The following is a 27,382-nucleotide window of genomic DNA, read 5'->3' on the forward strand; positions in this document are numbered from 1 at the left end:
CTTCTCGTTCCGGGACGCCTACAACGCGGAAGTTATTCCTTCTTGAGCGTCCCTCACTGTCTTCGGCCCTCATTTCTAGTACCATGACCCTGTTTACCACTTCTTTCAGGGTATCTTGTAGGGTGGTGACCGTGTCTGGTATGTCCTTCATGTCAGTCTCATTGGTCACCACTCTCTCCTTAAGTTTGCAGTGTTCATCTTTCAGCAGGGTTAGTTCCGTCCCTATGGTGTCCATCTTCCCCTCCAGCGCCTCCTGCTAGGAGGTGATGGCCTGCATGATGTCGACCATGGTGGGGTCTCCGTGTGATATCCCCCCACGTCCCCCAGATGCGCTCTCATCATCGTCGGTGTGCTGCTCCGGTTCGTCCATCCGTCGGACCTCATACCCCTTTGTCCTGGACACCCTTCCTATCGCGTGATCTGTTGGTGTAAGTAGTGAGCTGCTTAAGTAATTTTCGTGAGCCCCAACCTCCCAGGTCAAGGGGAATGTGGACGCACACCAGTGGGCGAATTGTTGTCAGTCCTCCAGTTCCCGCGTGCCTTCTCAGGAGGTATGTGGGCCAGGCGGTTCCAATCTGTAAGAGCTCCGGGAAGGTGCCCCAAGAGTGTCAGGAGTGTAGGGGTGGACCAGACAGGATCGTAGGCCCAGCCCCAAACAGAGGTCCAGTAAATAGGCAGTAACGCAGCGTTATAACTGTGGTGTCACCCGTCAGCAGGGTCCGGGCCCAGTGTCCCTCATCCACTTAGGAGGTGCGTGCTATGACCAGCTCAGTTAGTGTAGTGTTCACGTGCTTCTAGGGGGTTATACACCACATACCCCTCACCAGATAGGTCTGCCATCCAGCGCCTCCAAGTTCAGTACATCGGGGTCGGTAGCAGCTCTTCATCCCAACCGGGGCACCACTTTTCCCTCAGCTTCAACCTCCAGATTTGTCCTTGCAACGGTTTGGGGACCATTTAACGCTTGCAAAGTGCGCTCCTCGGTTGCAGATCTGTGTGTGAGGGCCCGCCGGGCACAGCAGAGTGGGCCCGCGCAGGGTGCTTCTGAGCGCAGGTCGCCAGCACCGTAGTCCACCGTCCCCCTCACCCGGTCTCATCGCAATTCCTCTGCAGGTCCGGGACAGTCCTCGCGATCTCCTAGTCTGACGTGTGACCTGCTCTCCGTCGGGCCGCAGGTCCCCTTTTCGCCCGACCTCCGATAACTTCAGTTATTGGGTCCTCCCAGCTCGCTTCAATTCCTGGGCGGTAGAATGGCTTCCCGGTGTACAGGCCGGTATGGGAAGCGCACCAGCCCAATCCGGAATGTGTCCTTTGCAGAGGAGGCCGCCCGGGAGTGAACTGCCTCACCTCAGCGCAGCCAGTCTCTCCCGCTCCGCCATCTTGAAGTCAGGCAGCATCGTCCGATCAGTTAGAAGGTGCGCGTCCAGTCTCACCGCCCCTCAGCCTCACCGGTTGGAGGACTCTCAGGTGAGTCCCAGTCTTCACTCGGCCTCCAATCTGTTGTCCAGGAGGCGCTCCAAGGACACCCGTGTACCTTAACGGCTGGCGTCTCTACCGCTGGTCACAGCCGCAATGTTGTCTCTTGTCCTGGCGGGCAAAATCAGACAGGAAAATCACAGTTTTCCAGTGTTCCTATGCCCTGAGAGTTCTTCTAGAGGGGCACTCAGTATTCCGCGACAGTTTGCAGTACCAGGGGCCTCTTCAGTGTGTCAGGATGACTTGCGGCGGAGGGTGGCCACGGAGGAGCTCCAAGATCTGCTGCTGACTACATCAGCGCCCAGCCACGCCCCCCTGGCTGGCATCATAGAGAACTCCTGGCCTAACTGAAGGTTCCACTGAATCCGGTGCAAAGGGATGGGAAGCCCCGCAAAGCCTCATTGCACAGCTGCAAGCTTCATCGGAACCAATGCTGAACATCGGGAAGCCCCACAAAGCCTTGTTGCACGGCTGCCAGCTTCATTGGATCAGCCCAAGCAGAGCGACATAAAGCCGAGCTGCATAGCTTCATCAGAATCAACTTTAGACAATGCAAAGCCGCACAAAGAAACACCACGCACCAAGGACAAAAGGTGCAGTCCTCAGCGGGACAAACTTGGTCCTACGCCAATCGCGATCGGCCTGAGCTTGTGACTTTCCTGGGCCAGCGCGAACCGACATCCTTTTGGTTCTACTTTGAAGTAATTCTTTAAAATTTCATATTTCCTGTTCTTACTGATTGGAGTTTTGTCATTTGTTCATCTCAAATAATTTGTTACAATTTATTTTAAATTGATGTAGGATTTTTCTAGTGTTGTTTTCACTTTATCACTGTTTAAGCGTTCCATAAATACTTTACGCATTGTCTCTAAGCTAAGCCTGACTGCTTTTGTGCCAAGCTATCGGTGGGTTAAGCACAGGTTCATTGAGTGACTTTTTGTGGGGTGACTCACACCCTGCACAGCCAACAACCCAATTTTTCACAGTTGGATAATTCTTTGTAGCTTAAGTGGTCCTCGAGCTATCGCCATCTGAATCCATTCACAACACCTAGTGCCAAGTTGTGTCCAGATTTGTTGTGGCTCCATTGATGGCTCTACTGGAAAATGCTGATCAGTAGGTTTTTAGATGAGAGGCTCCTCATCTTGACCTTCAGCTAAGTGAAGGAGGAGTACCACAACCCGACCTCCCCCCCAACCCTTACCCTAATGACCTTCAACAAAAGTAGTGTTCAGTGTGCCTTGGAACCATGACTGGCTATTACCCCCAAACCCGTATCCAAGTGTCTACTGGATTTTGGACTCCAGTGACCAGTGCCTCTGCACCAGTAATGTGTGACTTGACCTCACCATGAACTCCAAAGATATTGTTTTGCAATGCCAAGGAAAGGACGGACCCACCATTTCTTTAGTGGTGGGTCGCTTTGTGCCAGTCTTTTGGGTTAGTGACAGATGCCCAGATGTCTTTGCAGGTGGATTGACCACACTCCTGACCAGCTGGGAAAATAAACTGCTGCTGCATAAGCACCAAAGCTGTTACTTTAGCATTAAAGGTTTATTGCAGATCCTGTGAAAACTATCCTTAGACTCATTTTGGCAAGCAAATATTTATGAGTGGATCTAAAGACCCCCCAGGTCTCTCCAAAAGACTAACATAGGTGTCAATGTTAACTAGATTTCTGGCCTTTAGCACTTAGGTGCTCTACATCTATGTGGGATCACAGTGAAGGCCAGAAGGGGTTTCACTGTGCATCAAAGCCTATATTATTCGTATGTCTAATTGAATATCTTTTGTTTTTAAAGAAAAACGCTAAGTAGACTATCGAAATCCAGTCTGAGCACCTAACCTTATTCCATCTCATTGAGAAAGCTGTGCTCCTCGACCTTGTACCCTGCAAAAGTCAAGAGCTAAAGAGGAGTACTTGTTTATCCAGATGGAGTGTATTAGAATTGTGACCCCCCAAGACAATAGTATTAAATAACCTCAATTGTTTCAACTTAGTAACCCCTGACTGCCTCAAGACTCGCAGTCCTTCTTCCCTAATCCTTCCTATGTAGCGGAGAGATCTTTTCATATCCTTGGTGTGTTGAGGGCCCTTTGGTACTACCTTAAGAACACTAAAGCGAGTAGGAAGTTTGAATTGTTGTGTTAAACTTGGAGTTAGCCGCGGTGACCTGTTTACCTCTGAACAGTACATGGCTCAATGGCTAGCGTTATGTATTCGTACCTGTTATTAAAATGCCAGCAACCTTCCCCCCCCCCAGGTAGGTTTAGGGTCATCTGTTGTTAAGACGGAATCCAGAAATAAAGAATATCCGCATGACAAAATCATGCTGATAAAATGTAATTTTTTGGAAAGGCCATGATGACAAAATAACTTTATTACGAAAAGGCAAAGTCTTTCTTGAGACAGATATACTGGGCCTGATCTTGTAAACCTGGCGTACCTGGTTTAAATCGCTGGTTTGGATAAAAACAAAAAAACTTAGTTTAGTAGCAATTGTGAGTATAAATGTTTATTTACTGTGGCCCAGTAGTAAAAAGAAATCACCAAGCAACAGGAAACAGAAGGAAAGACAAAAACAAAAGTAAGTTGGAGAAAAAGGGGTGGTAGTAGGGGATGAGAGAAGCTAGGGTGGGAGTGGGAGGAGCTTGGCATATAAACGGAGGGTATAACGGAGAGAGGTGAGGAGGAGCTATGTCAACGGAGGAACCACCCCTTAACCCCTTCCACGCTCATGACGAGCTCAGCTCGTCATGAGGTACGCCTGTCGTACGCTCATGACGAGCTGAGCTCGTCATGATACGCGGGATTTGCGAATCTTTAGCGCACAGCGGGAAAACGCTTAGCGCGAATGGGGTTAAAAACAGATGCAAAAATAAGGTTTGACGAAAAAAGTTTGACAGAAACACAGACTTCAGGTTATTTTTTTCTTAGGTACACATAGATCTGGGTCTTTGGCCATGTCATCTCGAAGTAAGTCAGCTTCTTCTGAAATCGTGAGGAGTTTTCTTATTAAATAATTTTCATGGCAGTCATTATAGGATGTGTTAGCTTGTTTGCTGGATTATGTTGCCTGGATTCTGACTAGAAATCAGACTTTTAAGATCAGGCCTTACATTACAATATGAACCAACCAAACCAGGCAGGTTTAAGATGGTTTTCCTGGTCCAAAACGTTGAGTTAAGAAGTAGCCTGAGCTCAGAATCTGTTGCATGGCTACGGCCATATTCAGTTTTGGAAGGCAGTAGGAATTTTGTATTTTTTGATGTCGATAATAGAACTCCCTTTATTTCAGTCCTTATGTTTTTTTAAGGATTATCGTTATCTAACCCCTAAAAATTTTTAAGTGATTATATAGTTAGTTGAAAATGTCAGTTAAATACCATTTTAAAATAAAAAGAAACACTGAAATTCACCAGTTTTCGTTAGCTGAAGTAACTGTAACTTGCTCACTTGTCCTGCATAGTGATATCATTTCAAACTTCATTAGTGAGGTTATTTAAGATATCATAGAACATGTCATGAGTGAGGTGATATGTGAGCTCATAAGCAGTGCATGGCAAGGGGCCAAGTTAGTTATTTCAGTTAACTATAACTGGTGATGTTCAGTGTTTTTTTAGTTTAAAATGCTATTTTATAACCAGCATTTTCACCCAACTATAACGTCACTGTAACCTTTGTTTTTTTCAGTGAATTTCTAAGGTTGTTTTCAATGTAAAGTAAGGTAGCACAATGTCTAAGTATAATGCCACGTTAACCTTTATCTTTCCCAGTAAATGTATAGGGTTTTCTAAACGTGAAGTAAAATTGTATCACTACACCCAACGATCACAAACCTCCTTGCAACCCCATTGCTGCATGCAGCCTTCAGCCTTTGGCCGTTTGTTTTGGGGAGTTGGAAGCTCAATCTCCCGCGGGTGACTAACTGCCACAGTGCCTTGCTTGTGGTAGGGTCTTGTGCCCAACCCCCACAGGCAGCTGGCTAATCCCCCATTGCTGGCCAAACCCACATGTTCGGACAACCCTAACAACACCCACCTTTTGTTATTTTTTCTGGTCCCACTGTAATCTTGCGGTTATTTGATTGTACACCTGCAAATACGCGGGTGGGAGTGCTGAGTACCTCAAGAGTACAGAAAGTCTACGGCGATGGGGAAAAACTTTTTTTTACTTTTTGCACTTTACTGGGAAGAGTCCTTCTTAGATCCCTCACCTTGTTCCCCTACAAGGGCCAGGGAGATGTCAGGGCACTTATACCATACCCTCTATACTTCTGATTTATTTAAATTTCAGGATACTATAAGCAAACCCCTGAATACTCAAATTGCAGCTGCAACATTTTGCTTCATGTTGCGGACAGCCAATGTTCCGTCCCGCAGGACTGGTCACAGTCCCTCAGGACCAGCCAATCAGAATGCTTCATTTGTCATCTTTTCCTTTGGTGCTTCCTCAGTACTGCCTTAGTACTGCCTTAGTAGTACTGCTTCTCTAGACCTCTATACATTTCGCCGCTTACTTTCTCTCAAAAGTCTGAACGGCTTTTGACCAAATCATCAAACGCGCACTTTCTGGCTAAATTATCTATCTTTCTGACAAATTTGGTGGAATTCCATTCAGCCATTTTGGCAGTAGCATTGTCCAGAAAGCGTGCTTTTTGTGATTGGGTGTAAATACGTTCAGCAGTCTTGTGGAAATTAAGGGTGAAAATGTATGTATTTATCAGCAAGCCCAACAAATCCTAAGATAAGGTCTGATTGGCTGCCACAACAGCAACAAAAATGTGATGGCACCAAATTTAGGACTGGGGGACTCAGTCCCCAGTCCTGGAAAAAAGGTTAAAAAACAAATAGGGGAGCAGGGTAGATTAACACCTTTAGGAAAAAAAGAATAAACCTCGGGGTTGACAAGGGGGGGGGGGGGGGGCACAACATATTTTTCATGGAGATGGGTTGTCTAGACTTTGCTTTTTCTTTTCTTACTAATCCCCTTCTTTCCCCGCCTACAATACTTATTTCCTTTTTGTTCTTCTTTACTTTCCTTCTCAACTTTCTTTCTCCTTTTCTTTTATTTCATTCTCTCATTTCTTCCTTGTTTTTGTATCACTCTCTTGTTCCTTCTTTTCTTTTCTTTCCTTTTATTCTTTGTTGCCTTTCCTTCTTCTCATATTTACATCTTTCAGTTTCTCTTTTTTCCTGCATTCCTTATTTGATTTGATTTCCTTCTCTGCTTTCTACCTTCTTTCTCTTTTGTTCATTCCTTATTTTCTTCACTGCTTTGTTACATTTTACCTTTACCTCTTCATTCCTTCTGTTCCATTTTTCGTTGCTTCCTTTGTTCCTTTTATCATTCAGCCCAGTGCCCTTTCTTTCTTTACTCCGTTCTCTCCTTTTTCTTTTTCCTTCTTTTTGGGTTTTAATCCTTTCATTCTGCCCTTTCGATCTCCCCTTCAGTCCTCTCATTCTGATATTCATTCTTTCCCTGTCCTTTGCTTTCTTCCTTCTTGTCATTCCTTCCTTTTTTCTTCGCTTGCTTCCTTTCTCTGCATTTTCAGTCATTTAATTTTTCTTTCTCTCTTTCTTTCACCCTTTCCTTTGTTTAAAAGAACTGAACGTTCTGTATCAATCTCTCCATTCTTTGATATGGGTTTCATCATTGTTTCACAGGTATACCCAAGGGGAAAGGGATGACTTCGTGGAGAAGTGTGGCTCAGGGGTTAGAGGCGGCAGACCCGGAAGCTGAGACCGGTCCTGGACCAGGGTTCAATTCCCTGCCTCGGCGGGTCTTGGGCTCAAAAATTCCACGGACTCGATAATTCTCGTTCCGGTGCCTACTCGACTCACGGGTTCACACTCTGCGACTCTGGGCAATAGCTTGCTTAATCTCCACTACGGCCCCTCGCGGCGGGATGCCTGGCTTTCACCTTGTGGATACCCTGCCGGGGTTATCTCACAGGGGAATACCAGGACGGGTTCCCAAGGCAAGCGCCTTGATGCCTTTGGGTGATACGTGCGCTATATAAATCGCAATACATTTACATTTACATATGTTTGTTTGTTGTCTTCATGTACCTATTCTGTTGCTAATGGTCCTAGTTAATGGTGAAAGGTATATGTTAAAAAGTAACTTTCGAATTTATTTGTGTGTGAATTTGTGCATGTTGGGGAGTACTTGGTTATTTTCACCCAGGACATTTGAACATTCTAACACTGACCCTGCCGATAATCCTTGTATTGTGCCTACCAACAAGCCAGACCAATTTCTGGATGCCAGCCAATCGACTTTAGGGTAGTTAGATAAATTATGGGCGTTTTTTTCTTATGAAGAGAGCAATGTCACCTTATCTATTCCATGAATGACCAAGGAACCACAAACCCCAGGGAGGCACTCACTTTTTGAGAAGTGACTCACAAATACAGGAAAGGGGCAAAACAGTCTTTAGGAAGACCTCAGATAAACCTGTCCGTGTACTGCTCATGTGAGATTAATGCAATGGCATTAACTGACGCAGGACGGATGCTCAGCATTGTCACTTCACCTTTATATACCCTTGGTTAAATATACATGAGGCATGTAGCTTGTGGTGCTTTTCATTGATCAGAAATAGTTCTTACTATTGAAAAGGTTGGAAACCCCTGGTTTAGGTTGTGCACCACTAATGCGCTTCTGCCAGAGATTCGTCCAAGCTTCCCTTTGCTCTGCCACCCAGTCCCAGGCAATCTCTGGGGTGCTAAAAAATATGATCTAGAATAGAGGATGACCTTCATTAGAGCTGTTAGACACAGGGAGCAGCGTAAACCTTTTCTTAAAGATGTTTAGCTTTGTTCAGGTGCACTCTAATTCGTGTGGGCAACTTTGAGACATGAAAATTCATGTGCACCCATAGTTCTGGCTCAGCTCTATCACTCTTATCATAAACTATAATTCGTGTGCTACCCTTCCAGGACTCGATTATACTAAGATCACATTAAGTTCTTACGGATAGTAAGATCACATCCATCTTCTTATAACCGCACCAATAAAAGAGGGTAGAATTCTCTAACCATAAGAAGATACTTGTTCTTTGATTTATTTTTTGTCATCCTTAAAGGGGCAATGAATGATGTCACAGGATGCCCCGAAAGCCACGCCGATTAAGCAAACAAATGAACATTCTGAAATGCTTTTTGTTAATAACTGTTAGAGATGCAGCAATGGACAAAGAGATTTGTTTTTTTCCTTATTACAATAGATGACCCCTTTAAGAACAAGTCTGGTAAACGAGCAACTATGTTTGCCCTTCAAAACAAAGCAAATGTTAGGCCTTCTGTAGTGACCTTTTTATACTTCTATCTGCTTCCAAAGTAATCAACAGTAGAGAAGGTTTTGGACTTTTGAGGGGTCCTTTTTCAATTTTTTTTATTCCCACTTCAAGGTAAGGAAAAGTAGGGAAAAATGAGGGACTTTGGCGAGGTCAGGTTTACTATTCCCACTCCTAAACATTTTAAATAAAACGTTTAAACATAGTAAAAAAAATTGAAACCTATTTAAAAGAATAACATTATTCATTGAATACAAAACTAATAAAATTAGATTTTAAAGTACAAATTTTATATTACAAATAAAAAAAGTTAAAACCACTCTGTCGTCCCAGCCGTAGGAATCAGAAGAACCTACCACCACCAGGGAAGGGAAGGAAGGGGGGAAGGATGGGACAGTTGGGGCATGTTAATAAAAAGTGTATGTTATATAAGCCCTAATTTTCAGATTAACAATCGGACATGACCTAAATTTAGGGAGGGGGGCGTTGGGACTTCCCAGAAAGAGAAGCTGTATTCCTATTAGCTTACATTGTTTCTATGAGGTCCTGCATGTTCTTTATGCACTGTACCGTCAAATGAAAGTCATGTTGAATAAAAAGAGCTTTGATTAAAAAAAGTTAAAAGCAATATTAAAAATATTTTACATTGAAATACTTCCCTACAATTGACAATTGAAATTAATAAAATAATTACATTATTATAAAAACAATTGAAAGTAAAACACTACATATAACATAATTGAATTAAACTAATCAACACATTTACATTTAATTAAATATCAGCAAATAATTAAAATGACAAACAATGCATTTTCATAATTATCAATTAAAATTGTAAAAATATAAAAAATGCATAAGAAATTTAAAACCTTGATTTACATCTTTAAAAAACGTAGCACTCCAATCCCCTACAAACCCTGCAATCAGCTACTAAATTAACAATTTCTAATTAAATTAAACAAATACACTTCGTACAAAAACTTACAAACTCTATTAAGAAATTAAACAGGTCATACTCCTAATAACTTAATACTAAAACAGCAAATATTTATCATAGTAGTTAAAGGATATTTTAAACAACTATATTCAATTAAACAATATTATGGACAAGTAAGTTTAAAATAATAATATTAAATAACAAAAACATGATATTCTTATTGTTATCTTCTGTGTTGTGCCCAACGATATTTTTGACATCACTATTTTTGTGGTCCACAATATTTGTCAGAATAATCCTCCACACAGAATGCAAGAGGGAAGAGTTCCAGTAGAGTGGAAAAGATTATTACCCCATATATTAAAAGCTTATGTTGAGTATTCAAAGCAGAACCACTAAAATCTTCTTTGCGAGCAGTGGAATTTTATGCAGATCAATTACTGCATGGGATGGTAACACTTTGCAAAGTCCGGACTCTATAATCGTGGGCCTGCTGAAACTGGACGGAACTGAACCGAGAGGCGATGGCCTGCAGCATAGCCCGGCAGTCACTTGCCCACTGTAGCAATACAGAGGAAGTGGGCAATGCTCCCCCACCACCCAAGTAGAGTCCTGTCCTGAGTCCTGCAACCTCACAATTCCACCCAGCCCCCACGGCCGTCCTGCAAATGCTTTTCACCTGCTCATAATTGGAAAATGACTGCAGTTTTCTCCCTTGGCTCAAGGAAAACTTCACAAAAAAGGACTCAGTAATACTGGGTCCATGAAGTTATTCCTCATTCCAGGGAGACAATCTCATAGTTGGTACGTTTTGGTAAAGGGATACCAGCCCTTCGGAATCTGCTACCAAAATTTTCCAAAATCATCAGTATTTTCAGAAAAGCCAAGCGTAACTTAATATGCCTCGGGGAACTTGGGTTGAGTGTAACTATGCAAAACTATGGTTCACCCGGACTCCTCCTTGCTAAAGATAAGGGTTAGATAGTAACTCCGTTACTATAACCAAGTGTAGTGAAATTCTTTGTGAAAGAAATGGCCTGCCTTAATATATTAGAATTCAAATTTAATAAACAGTAGTCATTAGCAAAACATTAACTCAAATTCAAATTTCAAAGCTTTATTCGACAGCATGTCATAAAAGTGATTATACATCCTAACACTACATTATAAATACTACAAAGTTGATCTAAAAACTCATTAAACCATTGTGCTGTCGCTTTCCAGGTTAAAAACAATTTATACAAAGTAATTATAAGCAATCCAATAAGACATTGATCGAAAAGTTGAACATACATAAAGTGGTGTCATAAAAATCATCATTGGGTAGCATTTGGGAACTGCAGAAAGCGGGTGCGTATAATCCAGGCCCACCCTAAAAATTTTGCAACGGCAATCGCCATACAAGGTGAGCAATCTGATTCAAGTAATCTTAACGCCTCAATGTACCTGCGTGTTCCTAAATTTAAACACACTGGTTTTATCCACTTACGACGGGGATTTACATAAAGGGGACATACGAATAGCAGGTGCGAAATGTTCTCAATTAAATCTTTACAATAGTGGCATTTGTCATCCTGGGTTGGTGACCATTTCTGAGTAAATGCCTTTAGATGCAGGGTCCCGGTTCTGAATTGGAAATACAATTTTCTATCGAATGGCCTTTCGATAATGTCCCAGTAAGGCTCACATGATGGAATAGGTTTGATATCAAGAAAATGACCAGTTAGGTTGGTATTAGATACGGAACCATAAGCAATCGACCAGACCATATCCCAGTACATTTTTTTCAAAGTTGCCTTTGATGGAAAGCTTAAGGCATTGGGATTAATCCATAGATGATCTAGTTCCAGCTTAATGAACATACCCCTTAGTTCTTTAAGTCACAGAATGGAATGAAAGCGATCTGCCCTGATAATGTCCTTCAGGGCAGTGGCATAGTGAGCTAGTTCAGGGGTTGTCATGATCCGTCTCCAGTATAATAAAGGTCGTAGCCGAGCCAAATACTCTATGTTCTTCCTGCCAAGATCATATGCTAATGGGACAGTTGGAGTACTTTGAAGAACCCCCACTAAGCGGCGTAGGAACCTATTCTCCGCCAATGTTAACTGTTTGAGATTGGAGAATCCCCACAATTCCGAACCGTACAGGGAGGCGCTTATCACCTTCATGTTATAAATTTCTAAAGCAGGGGTGATTGGCTTAGTCAGTGAAGCTTTATGCTTGAGTGCCACTAAGCCCGCCAACTGATGGAATTTTAGGACAGCCATATCAATGTGATTTTTCCATCTCATATTATACTGAAGGGATATTCCTAGATACGTAAAGGCATCAACCTGTTCTAAAGGAGTTCCATTATAATTAATGGTGCCTTTAAATATTTTCCGCTGGTTCAGGCACATGAACTTGGTTTTGGAGGTGTTTATCTCAAGTCCACGCGTCTGACAGAACTCACCGAATGCACTAACTGCTTTCTGAGGCCCACTCGGAGTTCGAGAAACTATCAGCGTGTCGTCCGCAAACATGAGGACTGGCACGCGTGCTCCTGCTAGTACAGGAGCGTCAGTGGGGGAGCGGCTTAGGTAATCTACTATTCCATTGATGTATATAGAAAACAGTGTGGGTGCCAGGACACACCCCTGCCGGACACCACGTTCAACAGGGAAAGAGTCGGTCACCTCACCCTGGGCCCCCCACCTAATTCTTGCATAATTGTTCTCGTGCAAGCGGACAAGAAGTGTTAACATTTCCGGGCCCAACCCAGCTTCAGCAAGTACACTCCAAAGTTTAGAACGAGGGACTAAATCAAAAGCTGATTTTAGATCTACAAAAACAGCATAAAGGGTCCCATTGGTTAGGGCCACGTTCCTCCAGTAAAGAGCTATAAAAAAGAAAACCTGATCAACTGAACTTGTACAGGGGCGAAAACCAGCCTGGTATGGGGACAAAATATCTTTTTTTCTTCTATCCAAGATTGCAATTTATTTTGCACTAGTCGACCTATTAGTTTTTGTGCCGAGTCTATAAGACTGATAGGTCTATAATTACTAGGTAGTGATTTGTCTCCCTTTTTAAAAACCGGAATTATTTCGGCACCCTTCCATGAGGTCGGTATTGATGCACCCCTGGCCACAGAATTAGCTAACCACTCGAAATACTGACACCAAGACAATCGATCACTTAAAAACACATCAGCGGGTATGCCATCCATTCCTGGGGCTCTGCCCCCTGTCACACAGTCCAGCGCTATACTAACATCTTTTATAGTGAATAGCTGACATTGATAAAAAACTGTAGGTGGTAGTGTGCACTCTTCTTCAACTAAATCACGAGCATATTGTGGTTTGAAGAAGTCTACCCACTGGTTTTTAGCAACGGTATTTTGCGGGGGTTGTGCTATCCCTCCTCTGTCCCACTTAACTAGAGCCCAGAATTGCCTTTGGTCCTTTGATGCACAGGCATATTTCAGATCACGCCAGTGATCCTCGTCCCACTGTTTCTTGGCTTCTTTCTGGGCCTTCCTATATATATCCCTCTCTTTTCTCACACCTGAGAAGTTCCTGCTTCTAAGTTCACTACTAAGATTCTGGCGGGCTACTTTGCAGGACTGGTTATACCACCCCATCTTAGGTAAGTTTTTGTTAACCTTATCTAATTTTATGGCCTTCCTAAAGAACCCTTGAAGCTTAGCAAAGAATTTGCTGTGAGCCTCTAGCATGATTTCAGAAAAGTTTTGCTTTTTACTGTGTGTGTTTATCTTGCCCACTTCTTCGACCACCACTTTTTTAAGTTCCTCCAGTCTCTCCGGGTTCTCAAGGCTACAATATCTAGGGTAGCTTTGCCGCCCACTGGATTTGGTTCTCTTAACCCCACTTTTGCTTGGATATCCATGCAAAGAGGGTTATGGTCACTCTCCATCCTATTTTTTACAATCATATCAATCAGCCTATGCTATTCTCTGATATCCACCAGGAAGTAATCTATTCTACTTGAAAACCTACCATTATTAAATGTTTTCTCCCCCTGGCGATCTGATGGAGTACGTCCATTAGCTGCTCTAAGGCCTCTCGCTAGACATAGAGCCTTCAGTTGGATGGCCACTGTTGTCCATCTTTTAACTGCGGGTAATTCAAGTTGGGGGACGCCCCATTTGCTGTCCTCTTCAGCAACAAGAATTTGGTCCTCTTGACCAAGTGGTTCAAAGGTAGTGTTGACATCGCCGCCCACAATGATAGACAGCTGGGTTGGGAGCGCCTCAAGCTCGTGGTCAAGGGCAGTGATTACTTCAGATGTTTGGCCCCCCACCACTTCCCTAGCATAGATGTTAAAAATAGCCACCTCCTGGCCATTAGCCCATGTAATTTTAACTGACAAAATGTCATTTGATAGGGAACTACGTTGCTGGATACTACAACATAATGATTGGCGAATCCAGATTATCAGGCCCCCTGATGGGCGACCTTTAGGGTTTTTTGTGGCTGGTACCTGGAAGTTAAGGAACCCAGAACGATGTACTGGGGTCAATGTCCACGTTTCCTGAAACAGAATGATGTCGAATTGGTCGACGAAATTGCACCATTCTGGGGAAGTTAACTTGTTAACAATTCCGGCAAGGTTCCAAGAAAGAAAGGACAACCCAGTCTCAGCTCCTGGGCAGCAAGAAGGTTCCTTGATTGTTAGCATTCCTTGGGATTCAACCTCCAATCCCAATTCAGGTTCTATATTAATAGATGGATAGCCTGATGATTCTAGTGGAAGTACCTCTAACCCAGGAGTAATACATGTCTCTAGCAAATTGTAGCAGGTCTGCTGTTCGGGATCTTTAATCTCTATTCTCTACCCTGTAGAATTAGATTCACTCCCCCCCCCCTTTTTACTTGGGTCGTAGACATTACATTGGTAAGAGTAATCCCCTCAGATATGGAAGCACACATCTAACAGGCTCAGCTAATTCTTTGAGCACAACACTATCAGCCCTCCCAAGTCAATCACATTCGTTCACGTCTGACAGTGCCGCAAACCTATTTTCAAGGCTAATTCCCCATTCGCTGGTTTGGACACCCCTGCCCCACCCATTTGGCACCGAATTCCACTTTGTCCTTAATATGCTGGGATTCACTATGCTACCTCTGCAATAGAAAAAAATCAAGTGTTAGTGGAATTATATCAGTGCTCCTACGTTGTGGGGGGAATATATTTGACAGGACACTAGGAAGAACATCTGGGCCTGAAAATTTAAGACTAAACAATCTCCTCCAAATTTTTTCAGGCTATTCCCTATCCAGTCTACCCTTCTTGCCATGTTGACTTCCCCAGCTAGCTGCTGTTTACCCCAAGGAGATATCAACATATTATTCGATAGCCAATGCACCGCTTTACTGATCAAAGAAGATGTAGATTCCACCTGGCCTGGCTTCAAGGGGGGAAAATTGGCCAAGACCAGAACAAGGGGAGAAGCCTCTACGGGACCTGCTTTGGGCTCCTTAAAGCTATCAGAAAGATTCTGCCCCTGCTCCCTCCCATTTCCCAGAAATTAATAATCCAAGGCCTTATTATATCAAGGCTGGATTTTAGTAACGCCATTTATCTTGGCGCTCCCGAGGCAACTTTCAACAAACTGCAGAGAATCCAGAACACTGCAGCAAGGATTCTCACTAACACCCCGGCGAGATCCTCCGCTAAACCAGCCTTGAGGCAGCTCCACTGGCTCCCAGTGAGAGAGGGAGTGGCTTTCAAGGCTCTTTGCCTGTCACATAAAATCTTACAGGACAAAGGACCCCCTATTCTAAAAAAATTCATCAGGCCCTATAAAGCCTTGAGAGCCCTTCGTTCGGACCATGAAAACCTAGTCACTATCCCTAGAGTGAAGAAGGTGCGTACGGGCGGACGGCGTTTCTCCGTCAATACGGGCCGTCTATGGAACTCCCTCCCCCGGGACCTTAGGATGGAACCTGACTACCTCCGTTTCAGGAAACGGCTCAAGACACACTTGTTCCCCTGATCTCCCTCCCCACCCCCCCCCCCCACCCTCCTGAGCCTCCCTCTGGTCAGATCGGATCTTAGCGCTGGGATACTTACGGGTGACTACGCCCTTTATAAAATCCAATAATAATAATAATAATAATACAATGAGTTGGACAGAGCCTTTCTCAGGCCGCAATGCGATAGGTATTAATGGGGGGTCTTCTTTTGCCATTACCTGGGCACCTTTGTCTACTGTGGGCTGGATGGGGGGAGGATTCAATACCACTTTCTCCCCCCCCCCCTCCATACTCCCAGAGAGCTCCTTGTTAGTTTCCACTCTACTTGAAACTATGTGTGATATGTTGCCCACCTCCTCCAATGTCTTGTTTAGGAGTCCTCCTAATCTGTTTACCTCTACTGTTAGCTGGTCAATTTTAGCTACCAGTGGTTTAATGATACACTTGATTTTAGATTCGAACATGTTCACTAGTTTCTTCAGTTGTTCGTCTTCCATGATCACCTTCCCACCATCCACCCCATTTACTTCATTTGTAACCATGTTTTTGGGTGGTGAAGCTATCCTTTTTCTACCCGAGCGAGAGCCGCCACTCTTAATCTGGCCTTTTCTACACGCTCTGACCGCTCTAGTTACAGGCACAGGGGGCGGGGAATTTTCTTCTATCATGTTTGGCAGGTCTTCTGAATCATTTTCTAGGTCAACAATGGGAGGTATACTTTGTTCCGAGATATCATTTGTAGGATAATCAACAACTAGAGCATCGCTACTATTAGCCTGTACCGGAGGTTCTACTTGAGAAGATTCGATCAGGGAATTCTGTGTGGTGATGGGGGAGGAACTCAACCCCAGTGAAATCCTTCTATTGCTGTTGATTTGGCTCACAACCTGCACTAAGTAATTGTCCATAGTATTAGATACTGAGGGAGGCTTTTGCTTTGACATAGTGCGCACAGGTAGCTAATAACACACTTACACTCAGTAACCCTGTACTTAGGCAATAAATAATGGTTTCAGGTGAAGCAAAAGCACAGGTAGTCCACAATATATGTGAAAAGAAATAAGTCTCACTGGTTATATACCACAGGTGTCTCTCGGCAGCGACGGACAAAGGTCCTGGCCCAGCCCAGTCACGGTCAGTCCCGGACTGTCACAGACTGTCCGCCCTTAGTCCGGGCTTCGTCCCGATCCTCATCCCGGTGCGCGTTCCGCGTGCGCGGGGAGTGGTGGGATTAAATAGGAAGAGGCGGGGCGGGGAAGAGGCTCCAGCTGCGGCGATTGCCTGGGCGCTTGGAATGCTGGGCCTCGCAGTCCCGGCCTCGTCCTCGCTGAACAACAGTACCCCAATGCCTTAGCGTTCCTCCTCCTCCTCCTCAGGTTAGCGCCTCAGATACGCGCTGGACAGGGGACAGGCAGGCTCCCAAGAATGCTGGCAACAGAATCCACAGTCCACCACGGCTAGCGAGCGTCTCCCGCGAAGCGGGGGCCGCGAGCCGTTTTCAGGCGCTGAGAGGCGGGGAAGAGGCTCCAGCTGCGGCGATTGCCTGGCCGCTTGGAATGCTGAGCCTCGCAGTCCCGGCCCCGTACTCGCTGAACAACAGTGCCCCAATGCCTTAGCGTTCCTCCTCCTCCTCCTCAGGTTAGCGCCTCAGATACGCGCTGGACAGGGGACAGGCAGGCTCCCAAGAATGCTGGCAACAGAATCCACAGTCCACCACGGCTAGCTAGCGGCTCCCGCGAGCCGTTTTCAGGCGCTGAGAGGCGGGGCGGGGAAGAGGCTCCAGCTGCGGCGATTGCCTGGCCGCTTGAAATGCTGGGCCTCGCAGTCCCGGCCCCGTCCTCGCTGAACAACAGTGCCCCAATGCCTTAGCGTTCCTCCTCCTCCTCCTCAGGTTAGCGCCTCAGATACGCGCTGGACAGGGGACAGGCAGGCTCCCAAGAATGCTGTCAACAGAATCCACAGTCCAGCACGGCTAGCGAGCGGCACCCATTACATTACATTAAGACAAAAAATTAAATTAAATAGCGTCGAAGAAGTTCTCTGTGTCCCACATGATGTATACAGCAATACAAAGGTCACGGTCTGTACATTAACGTTGTATAACACAAATTGTAACAAATTGTAACAATTCACAGCTAGACAGCAGTAAATGATGCAAATAGACCAAATCTGATTGATTTTGTGACTGCATTTTAACCTCCGTATACTATTTAAAGTAGTATCTTTAGGACAATGGCAATATTGGACACCTGTACAAATAATGTATAGAGTCAAGTTAGCAAAACTAGAAAGAGTGAAGGCCAGGATAAAGTGCACCGCTAATTACTTTATCATTACCTTCTGAGGAACACACTTAGAAGGAAGTGTAACCTGTTGATCCTAGGCTGTAGAATGGGTAGCAGGAGAGACAGACATGTGAAACAAACCTACGCTCTGCACGATCTTCAGTAAAACGTCTGAGAGCTGTTCAGTCAACTTCATTATTTTTGCTGTTCGAAGAGCTTCAGCTTTCTTAGGTTAGAAGTTTGTTCATCTGACTCTCAGTGGCCCAGCAGCACTCCATGAACAACCCATGCATATGCACATTCTGCTTCACATTCATGCGCATGCAAGATGAACACTCTAGTTACCATACATCATGTCATGATGTTTACACAATGATTCTCCGCATGACTTTGAATTGAACAAACCAGTTGATAATATATGATGGGATGGACTTTTACAGATGTATTGTTTAGGAGGTGACTTTAATTTCTGGTAACCTTTTTATTTCCTAGCAAACATCGCAAATCCCTCATGCATTGCTATGAAGTCATTCCAGAAAATTCGGTCTGTAAGCTATATTTTGATTTGGAGTTCTATAAACCAGCTAATCCAGAGGCTGATGGAAAGAAGATGGTTGAACAGGTTATTACCGTAAGTAATAAGAAAAAACCCCAGAGATACTAGTTTGTGACCACGCATTATGAATTTTCAGTTAAAATGTCCCTATTGTAAATTGACTCCAGTTGGGAAAAGTTTAATCTGTTGTAAGAAATCCGATTAACCAGTGACTTGCCAATGATCTGAAGATCTAGCAATATTGTAATGCGACATACTAAATAAAGTTCACCCTAAACTACCCTGTTGGTACTGAGGTTCGGAGATGACATATTGTGTAAATTCTGTTCTGCGTCGTGAAGTTTAACATAGTAAAGAGAGTCTCATGTTGGCTATAAAGTGTGTATGGCCCACACCCTCGAGCATGAAGTAACTCAGAGACACCAAGGGCCTGAATCGCAAACTGCATTTTGCAGTACATTAAGTTGTACTGCAAACGTACTACATATTACAAAGTGCAATTCGCAAACCTAAGAGTGGAGCTATCCACCTCTCCTTTCTTTTCAATGGGTTCATCTCTGTGCATGTACGTTTACTACTTGGTGGTGTTGAGGCAAAGACTAGGAAAAGTCGTTGGAAACATAGAAATATATCTACTGTAAGATGGGAGGTCTTCAGAGAAATGTAAGGAAGGATTTAGGGAGGGACAGGCTACTACAAACACCCACCTACAAGAGTAAGCCCATTGCTATTCACAAATTACACTACAGCCAAAAGGTGACTAAACAGTAGCATATCTGCCACAGCCATGGAGTAAGTCAAGCATCACACATCGTTGATCACAGGTATTACATTCAACTTCATTAGAAAATAATGGGGCCATGGACTTAAAACAACACCCCTCAGAAATAATGTTAAATAAATTAAACAAATTTGACATATATACTTTGTATGTCGACAGTGGTAGTGTGCTCTAGCTGCTGGTGCACGTGTGGAAGGTAGACCACCTTTCCTATGTATTTTCAGCAAGAAGAAAAACGCTGCACTCCAGGAACTCCAGGTTCGAAAGACATTTAATAAGATCTTCAAACAGACACAGACTCGTTTTTACTAATCTTTATCACGGTTAGTAAATCCGTCATCTCTTTCCTTTACCTGTGTACAAGCACCTCCGATTCATAATGAAGCATGCTGGAGAAGTATATAACCATAATTGCAATAAAATTCAATTTAATTCATAACTTAGAATGGCTATTCATTGAGGCACGGTTGTTAAGTATCTCATGTTTCCTTAGGGCAACCTCTAGTGTTCCTATTATACTGTTTTGTCGCATTGTGCACTTGTAATTATATCATCGTGAGTGCTTAATGTGCTGTAACCCACATCAATCTATTTTACGTTTTGTATTTTGTTAATTCCATGGAACTCTTTATACAATGCGTTCTCATTGACCTCAGTGATCATTCAATGTATGTGTAATTTCCATTGTTGTATCAACCAAGAAGCAATTAAAATATTGACCTCAGTGGTTGATGTTTCGCTGATTATTCTGTCCCACGTACAAGGGATTCAATTAGGACTCAGATTTATCATACTGAGTTTTGTGACGTGAGCTCTCCCGACTATATATTCGATACTGGAAATTGTTGGTCGAAATACATCGTTGTCTGTTTAAAGATCTTATTAAATGTCTTGAAAACTTATTTTTGGGATTTTTGAAAGAACTTTATTGAAAAGACTTGCACATCCAGGTACAGGGATACAGGCAGGACAACCGCCAAATAGTAAAGAAAAGCACAGCTGATCCATCCATTATAAAACAATTACAAAAGGATTGTCCACATAATGCAGAATAGGTGACAGCAAGAGGTGAAGCATGAATGGCCAAGTGGAGTGCTCAAAGGGCAGAGTGTGTGTAGGGCTAGCCACAGAGAGGCTATAGTGAGCAGAGGGGAGGGCCGATTCTACGAGCCAGCACCAGCGGTCGCCGCTGGCGGGAGCGTGGGAGAGGACGCAGAAGAAGAGGCGCGCTGGCGGTATGAGACAAGGGGACCCCAGATATCATGCAGCCGGCCGGATGCCGGCATCAGATCCCAGAATTCACAGAGTTTCACGAAACCCAAAAGGCACAGCAGCGGGTCAGGTAAGACTGGCGTGGAAATGATCTCACTAATGGCAGTACACACATCGCACCAAAATGCAGAGACCTCGGGACACCGCCATGCAAGGTGAGAGAAGTCGGCAGCAGGAGCAGAGCAACTAAGACATTTATCGCTTTGGACGAGACCTATTCTATGCAACTGGGCAGGAGAACGGTATAATCTGTGCAAATATTAAAAAATGTATGAGGCGCAGGCGATAGTTAGGAGAAAGTGTTGTGGTCTGCCGGCAACAGTACAGACAGGTCTCCGGAGAGAGGTCGGTACCCAAGTCCTGCCTCCCGCAATGCGCACCTGGTCAGCGGAGATCGGGAATGCTGCCGGGGCAAGGGCATAAAGCCTGGAGACCAGCTTACGAGGAGAGACGGAAGTATAAACAAGGTCGAGAGTGACCATCAAGGGGGAGGCTGTTGAAACGAGTGATGCAGTTCCCAACAGGCCACTCTACGTTGGTAATAGAGCAGGGTATCCAAGGGTCCGGATTCGGCTGGAAGAGAGAAGAAGTTGCCAGCAGGGTAAAGATCCGATAAAATGGAGAGCCCCAGGCTAGTCACCCGTTTTTCCATTCCGGCAGAATGCATGGATGGGAAACGCGGGATGATAGGCGATGGGCATGTAATTAGCGGAGAGCGAGCTAGAACCGGAGATCTTCCGAAGGCATCCCAGGCCCAGCGCAGGGTCTCAACCGTATTTATCTCTCCATGCTGAGGTTTCGCAGGGGCAAAGATGGCCGTCTGGAGCTGCAATGGGGTCGTGAGATCCGCCGCGACCGCTACATGAGGTTGGAAAGGCGTCCGATGCAACCAAAAGTGAAGAAAACTGGCTTGGGCACTAAGGGCATACAGTTTGAAAACCGGGGCGCCCAGTCCGCCACACATTAAGGGAAGTGTGAGAAGTTCGTATGCGATTCTTTGCTGACACCCAGCCCAGGCAAGAGAAATGATGGAGCGAAGTGTGCTAAAAAAATGAGCCATGAGTGGGATGGGGATATTAAGGAACAGGTACAGGAACTTCGGGAGCACCACCATCTTGGCGATGGCTACGCGTCCCGCCAGAGGGGGATCTTAGTCTCCAACCAGTCGACACGCGGCCGAAGTTCGCCCTCAAAGTTCGTCTATGTCTCTGCTGTGCCAGACGCCCAAGTACCTAGTAGGCCCAGAGGCCCATATAAATGGGTAATCCGAGGTGAAGGGAACAGTGGCATCTGTCAAAGGGAAGAGAATGGATTTGCCCCAGTTGACCTGCACCCCAGACAGACCCCCGTATCACACCAACTCGGGGACCATGGGACCGAGATTTTCCTGGGGGTTGCGAACAGCCTTGTCCAAAGACCTTGCGAAGGACAGCGCAGCCTTAGGCTCCAGAAAGACATGCATCTTGGAACCTTACCGGACCCACAATTTGGCAGGTGAGCCAGAGAGTAGGAGACACCGTGTTTTTGGAGAATCCGTTTCGCCGGAAAGTCTCGGCGAGCAGCCTGCACTTCCATTGAGTAGTCTGGATAGAATGCCAGGGTGTTGCCCTGGTGCCGGATGTCGCCTTTCTCCCTGGCTGCCGGCAAGATGGCGTCACGGTCGTAAAAGTTCAGCAATTTGCCAATGATAGGGCACGCCGGCAAGCCTGGAGCCAGGCGAAGGCCGAGGGAGTGGTGGGCACGCTCGACGATGAAGACTGAGGATAGGACATCACCAAAGAGTTCTCGAATCAGCTGTTCCACAAAGTCTTCCTTCTTGGAGATGTTGGAGGTTGCTTCTGCGGAAGCACGCCTCCAAGTCCTCGTTCTTGTTTCTGAATACTTTGAGGACCTTATCCATTTGTAGAAGCTTGTGGTGGTCCCGTGCGGCAGCATCTTCAGCCTCCAAAATTCTCGTTTCAACCTGCAGCAAGCGAGTGTCATGCGTGTCAACACGGGCCTTGACAGCGTCCATCCGGGTTGACAGTTGGTCGAGTTGAGCAGCAATGCCCGTGACCATAGACTTGATCTCTAACATGATGGCCTTCAAGTCAACGCGGGAGCGTTGGAGCAGCATCAGCCTGAGAGGTGGTGTCGCCAAAGTCGGTGACCGCACCGTCCTAGCGAGTCTGCCGGCATTGGTCAAATGCAATCTTGGGCTGTTTCGGATCCGTTTTCCCCATGGTTAGGCGCAGACCTGAGAGCGCAAAGGGACAAAGCGTTCATGCCTGGTGGAGCAGGAGAGGATGGGGGCGCCGCTGCCGTAGGGCGAGAATGATTCAAAGCGGCATTCGCGGCTCCTGGCAGGTGCGGCTGAAGAATGCGATCGAAACCTAGGATGACAGCAGCCGCTGAGTCTCAGTAGGTGCTGATGTCAGAAAGAAGCCGGGCGGTCTGCCGGGCCCAAAGGGGGAGGCAGCCGATGGACAGGCTGCAGGTAGCACGCCAGCAGGGTCGTGCATGTCGGTGCGTCCGGCAATGGGGATTCAAGAGGAGCGCGCAGCCCACGTCGCGGGACCCCGAAGGGGCAGCTAGTACACTGCCTGTGCTTAGGGCCGCGAGGGGTGCTGGGATGAGGACCAGGAGGCCCATGCCCCGCGGTGTCGTGCGCGCCCCCAGCCCCGCTGCGCCGTACCACCAGCAACAGTGGGACCCAACAGGAGATTTAGGCGTGAGACAGTCCGCTTAGTGGGACATCGATCTGAGGAGGCAGGAGGCAGCAAGAAGAGGCTGTGTCGAGGTGGTGAGGGGTCAGGGTACCCTCAGGGTCTGTCCCCCACCAGTGAAAGAGGTCGCCCCCCGAGGAGGAGGCAAGTGGTGAGCAGGGCCGCCAGCGTTGGCAGTTAAGAATGCGCGGCTACAAGTGGAGGGCCCAGGGCCATACAACTGGTAAGTAGGAGGGCAGGAAGGGCTGTCCGCCAAGTGGCAGTGGCAGGCAGGCGGCTGGTGGGCAGATAACCGAGGGCAGCTGAAAAGTCCCCAGTTGCAGCAGCGAGGTAATCCAGGCAGTCGGGGGGCCACGCAGGAGGAGGGCAGCCAGCAGCGAGAAATCTTGGGGAACGCGCCACCAGCGTCGCGAGGCCCGGTAGGGCAGGCTGTTACAACGGGCGCCAGGAGCTGGAAGATGTCGCCCGTACCGCGAGAAGGCCAGAGCCTGGCGGTACGGTGCGCGCGGCCCCAACCTCGCCACAAGACTTCCCCACAGCGGCAACACTCACCGGCTCTGGAGACGAAGGGCTGGAGGCAGGGCCTGTGGCGAGGATCTGGTCGCAGGAGGGCCTCCAAAGAGAGGCCCAGTGAAGCCAGGCCCGCCAGCAGAAGAGCCCAGACCCCGCGCCCAGGCCCAACAGCAGATCCCGGCATGGCGACACCGCAGGAGGGCCAAAGTGGGATCAAACTGTGCCCCGGGGCGAGGTGAGTCGAAATGGCGTGGTGCCGAGAAGCAGCGATGAGAATGTCTGCAGGATTCCTGACAGAGCCCACTTGGAGTGCGGCCATTTTGCGGCTAAGCCACGCCCCCCCCCAAAAAAAAATCTTGAAAGCTTGGGATTCTTGGAGTGTGCTTTCCTTCTTGTCACATATAAATATATTTTATGTCGCTGTAGATACACATGCCTAGCAAAGTGTGCCATCTAGTGTTGGGCTCCGAAATGTGCAAGTTGTTTTTCTTAAATAGTTTATCGAGTCACACGTTATAGTGACTCCTCCTCTTGCTTGCATTGCGCATGGTCATCGACTCAATTGTTTTTTTCCGCCGTCGGGTTCATCATGTGTTCCTCTGCTCCTGTCGACACAGTTAATAGGATCCTTTTCTATAACTCTTGGTATTGTTATCAATCGAGATTCATTCTAATATACATATAAAATCGTCTAAGATATTCGATTCCATTCTGGCCTTTACGGCCCTCACCCTTCTGGGCGGAAATTCTCTGCAACTTTTTTCCACAAAACTACTAAAGGGTATGGAATGGACACCATTTAAATTCTGCCCTTCCTCTCATTCAAAATTCCCTCATACTGATTTACACATAGTGTGTAACTGCTGCTTCTCACCGGATCATCAAGAACAAGACTGTGAGGCCTGTAAATCCTTCAGGTCAAAGAAGACTTTCCAGGACCGTAAAGCAAGAAGAATGTAAATGTCTTGATGCAGCATCGATGATACACCAGACATTTTCGGTTCGGAGGAGCCAGAAACTGAAATGGAAGCAAAAGACACACAATTGATGGACGGAATGCAGAACAAATCAAAACATTCACCCCCAGTCAAGTAAGTAAGTAAGTAAGTAATCTTTATTGCTTGATTAATTAAAATCTTTGGGGGGGCGTGGCTACGCGGGCGAACGAAATGGCCGCCTGATCGTAGAGCTCCGCCGGGCGAGAACTGAATGGGGCCGTTCGCCAATGATCCGGCGCTGCACTGAGGTCGGATTCTGCCTGCGGCTGATCCCTGAAGCCGCCTGATGCTGCCTGCCTAATCTGGAGGACGGGGGACGACGTGGAAGGTCGGAACAGCTGAGTGGTGCTGCGGCCGGCTGCGCCTCGCGGGCCGTTACGTTGCGGCTGCGGAGCGCCTGGTGAGTCTACTGATTGCCCCCTTGCTGTCCCCCTCGGCCCTAGGGCCGCTGTAGTGCTCTCCCGGGTCCGCTGCTCGGCCCCGGTGGTGTCCGTGGGTGGAGGTGCGGCCCCTCGGTGCGCGACCGGCACTTGCGGCCTGGTCCTGCCTTGGGAGCCGGGGCCTCGATTTTCGGGACCGCCGGGTGGTGCGGCGGCGGGCGGGGGGCGCGGGCGGCGGGCCTCGGGCTGGGGGTCGCTTGGCGAGGGGTGTGGCCGGCGGGCTGTTGGGCGCTCTGCGGACGGCCTGGCGTCGCTGCATTCGGTGGGGGCCTGCCACCTTCGCCCCACCGCTACCGTGCACCCAAGACCTGCGCCTGTCCCCCTGCAGACCTAGACTTTACGAACTCTCCTGCACTCCTGCTGATGCGGTGGCCTTGATTATCGGCCACCTATACAACTGCTTGTGACCGGCGCTGGCTGCCTGACCTGCGGGACCTCGCCCAGTTGAGCTGCTCTTGCCTCGGGGCCTTGCCTACTTGGTCCCCCCACCACCTCACCTTTGGCTACCTGTCTTGGCGGGCCCCTTGATTCGCCGGCTGCTGCCGGGTGGTTGCCGCGGCCGCCTGCTGACCCTGCTTCTTGGCCTCTGGCACATTCCTCCAGCCGGATTCTTGCCCTGCCGTCCTGTGTGCAACTGCCTTGGCGACTCGTGGGCTCCTGCAGCGTGACTCAGCCCTTGGGCGGTGGAACAACGAATACCCCTGTTCTTCTGGTCCCGTCCTACCCGCCTTGCTGCTGGGGTGCCCTGACACTGTGATTGACTCTCTGGGTGTCGCTGGTGTCGTAGAGTCCTGTGCCACTGGTGCTTTGCCCGCCATTGCTACCAACATGGTGAAGAAGGATGTCACCCAGAAGAGACTTACCTTCAGTTCGGCACCCGTCCGTGCTTCTGCGATTTCGCCGGCGGCGGAGGCGGACACTGGGGGCCAGATGGCGGCGAAGGACACTGCGGGTATGGTCGCTGAGATGATGGGTGAGATGCGAGCTGGTTTCAAGGCCTTGGATTCTCGCTTCGATACCCTCGAAAAGAAAATGGCGGACATGGGCGTGACGATTCAACTGCACGATAGGCGCCTGGACCTGGCGGAATCCAGAGTTTCCGACATCGAGGATGGAGCTGCGTCGACGCTGAAGAGGTTGGAACGGGTGGAGAAGATCCTTAAAGACGTCGCAATTAAGAACGAGGATTTAGAGGCGCGCAGTAGGCGCAACAATATCCGAATTATTGGCGTGGCGGAGACGACAGCTACCGGACGCTTTGACACTTTTGTGGCACACCTCCTGATCGAACTTTTTGGCCGTGACACGTTTACCGCTGGCTTTGTGGTTGAGCGCGCACACAGATCGCTGGGGCCCCGACCTAACCCTGGCCTGCCGCCCCGGCCCATTATTGCCAGGCTCATGAACTTCAGGGACAGAGACGCGGCGCTGAAGGCTGCCAGGGAGGCGGGCGAGGTTCGGTGGCAGGGAGATGTGCTCTCTTTCTACCCGGACTTCACCATCATGGTCCAAGATGCGCGTCGTAAGTACACTGGTGTCAAGGCTGCCTTGCGCAAAATGGGACTGCGCTATGGTATGCTGTATCCTGCCAGGCTCCGGGTGGACGTGGACGGCAGATTTCGCATTTTTGACTCCCCTGCGGAGGCACAGGAATTTTGTCGAACCTACAAAAACAGGGGGTCCCCTCGACGATCTGATGAAGCTCAACGGTCTCCGCCGCGCACTGCCTCACAGGCTAGTGCTGACTTGTTTAACGAAACTGGACAGGGTTGACTTATCACCTCCCCATCTTTTCGAGCCGGATTGTTTGCCCCAGTAATCTGCGTCTGATACTACTGTTCTTTTTTTTTTTTTTACTTTTGCAGTGCTTTTTCATACTTGCTGACATTTGAACGTTGCCCCGATTGTGGTTCTCGCATGGCGGAGCGTCGCCTACCCCCATGGCGCGAGCCGCATTGTACTTTTCCCCAACGTTGTCTCTATTTTGCAGGTACATTAGCGGACGACTGTTGTTGTTTGTTGCTCTGGGTTGTCTCCGGAGGGGTGGGTTTAGCCTCCTTGGGCTTAAGGAGTGGCTGGGCGGTGGGTGGTTGGGATGGGTTTGTTTCTGCTTTGGTTCTGATGTTTGTGCATACGCACT

General features: G+C 47.2%; 1 protein-coding gene across 1 annotated transcript in view; it reads left to right on the forward strand.

Annotated features, from left to right (window-relative positions):
* PRIMPOL (primase and DNA directed polymerase) overlaps positions 1–27,382 on the forward strand; it is a 390,575-nt gene that overhangs the window by 157,055 nt on the left and 206,138 nt on the right. The window contains exon 4 of the mRNA XM_078678013.1: positions 18,470–18,608. Coding sequence (XP_078534139.1) covers positions 18,470–18,608 — 139 coding nt within the window. The remainder of the gene's footprint in view (positions 1–18,469; positions 18,609–27,382) is intronic.

Source organism: Lissotriton helveticus, chromosome 2_2, assembly GCF_964261635.1.
Source record: "Lissotriton helveticus chromosome 2_2, aLisHel1.1, whole genome shotgun sequence".
NCBI classification, from domain to species: domain Eukaryota; kingdom Metazoa; phylum Chordata; class Amphibia; order Caudata; family Salamandridae; genus Lissotriton; species Lissotriton helveticus.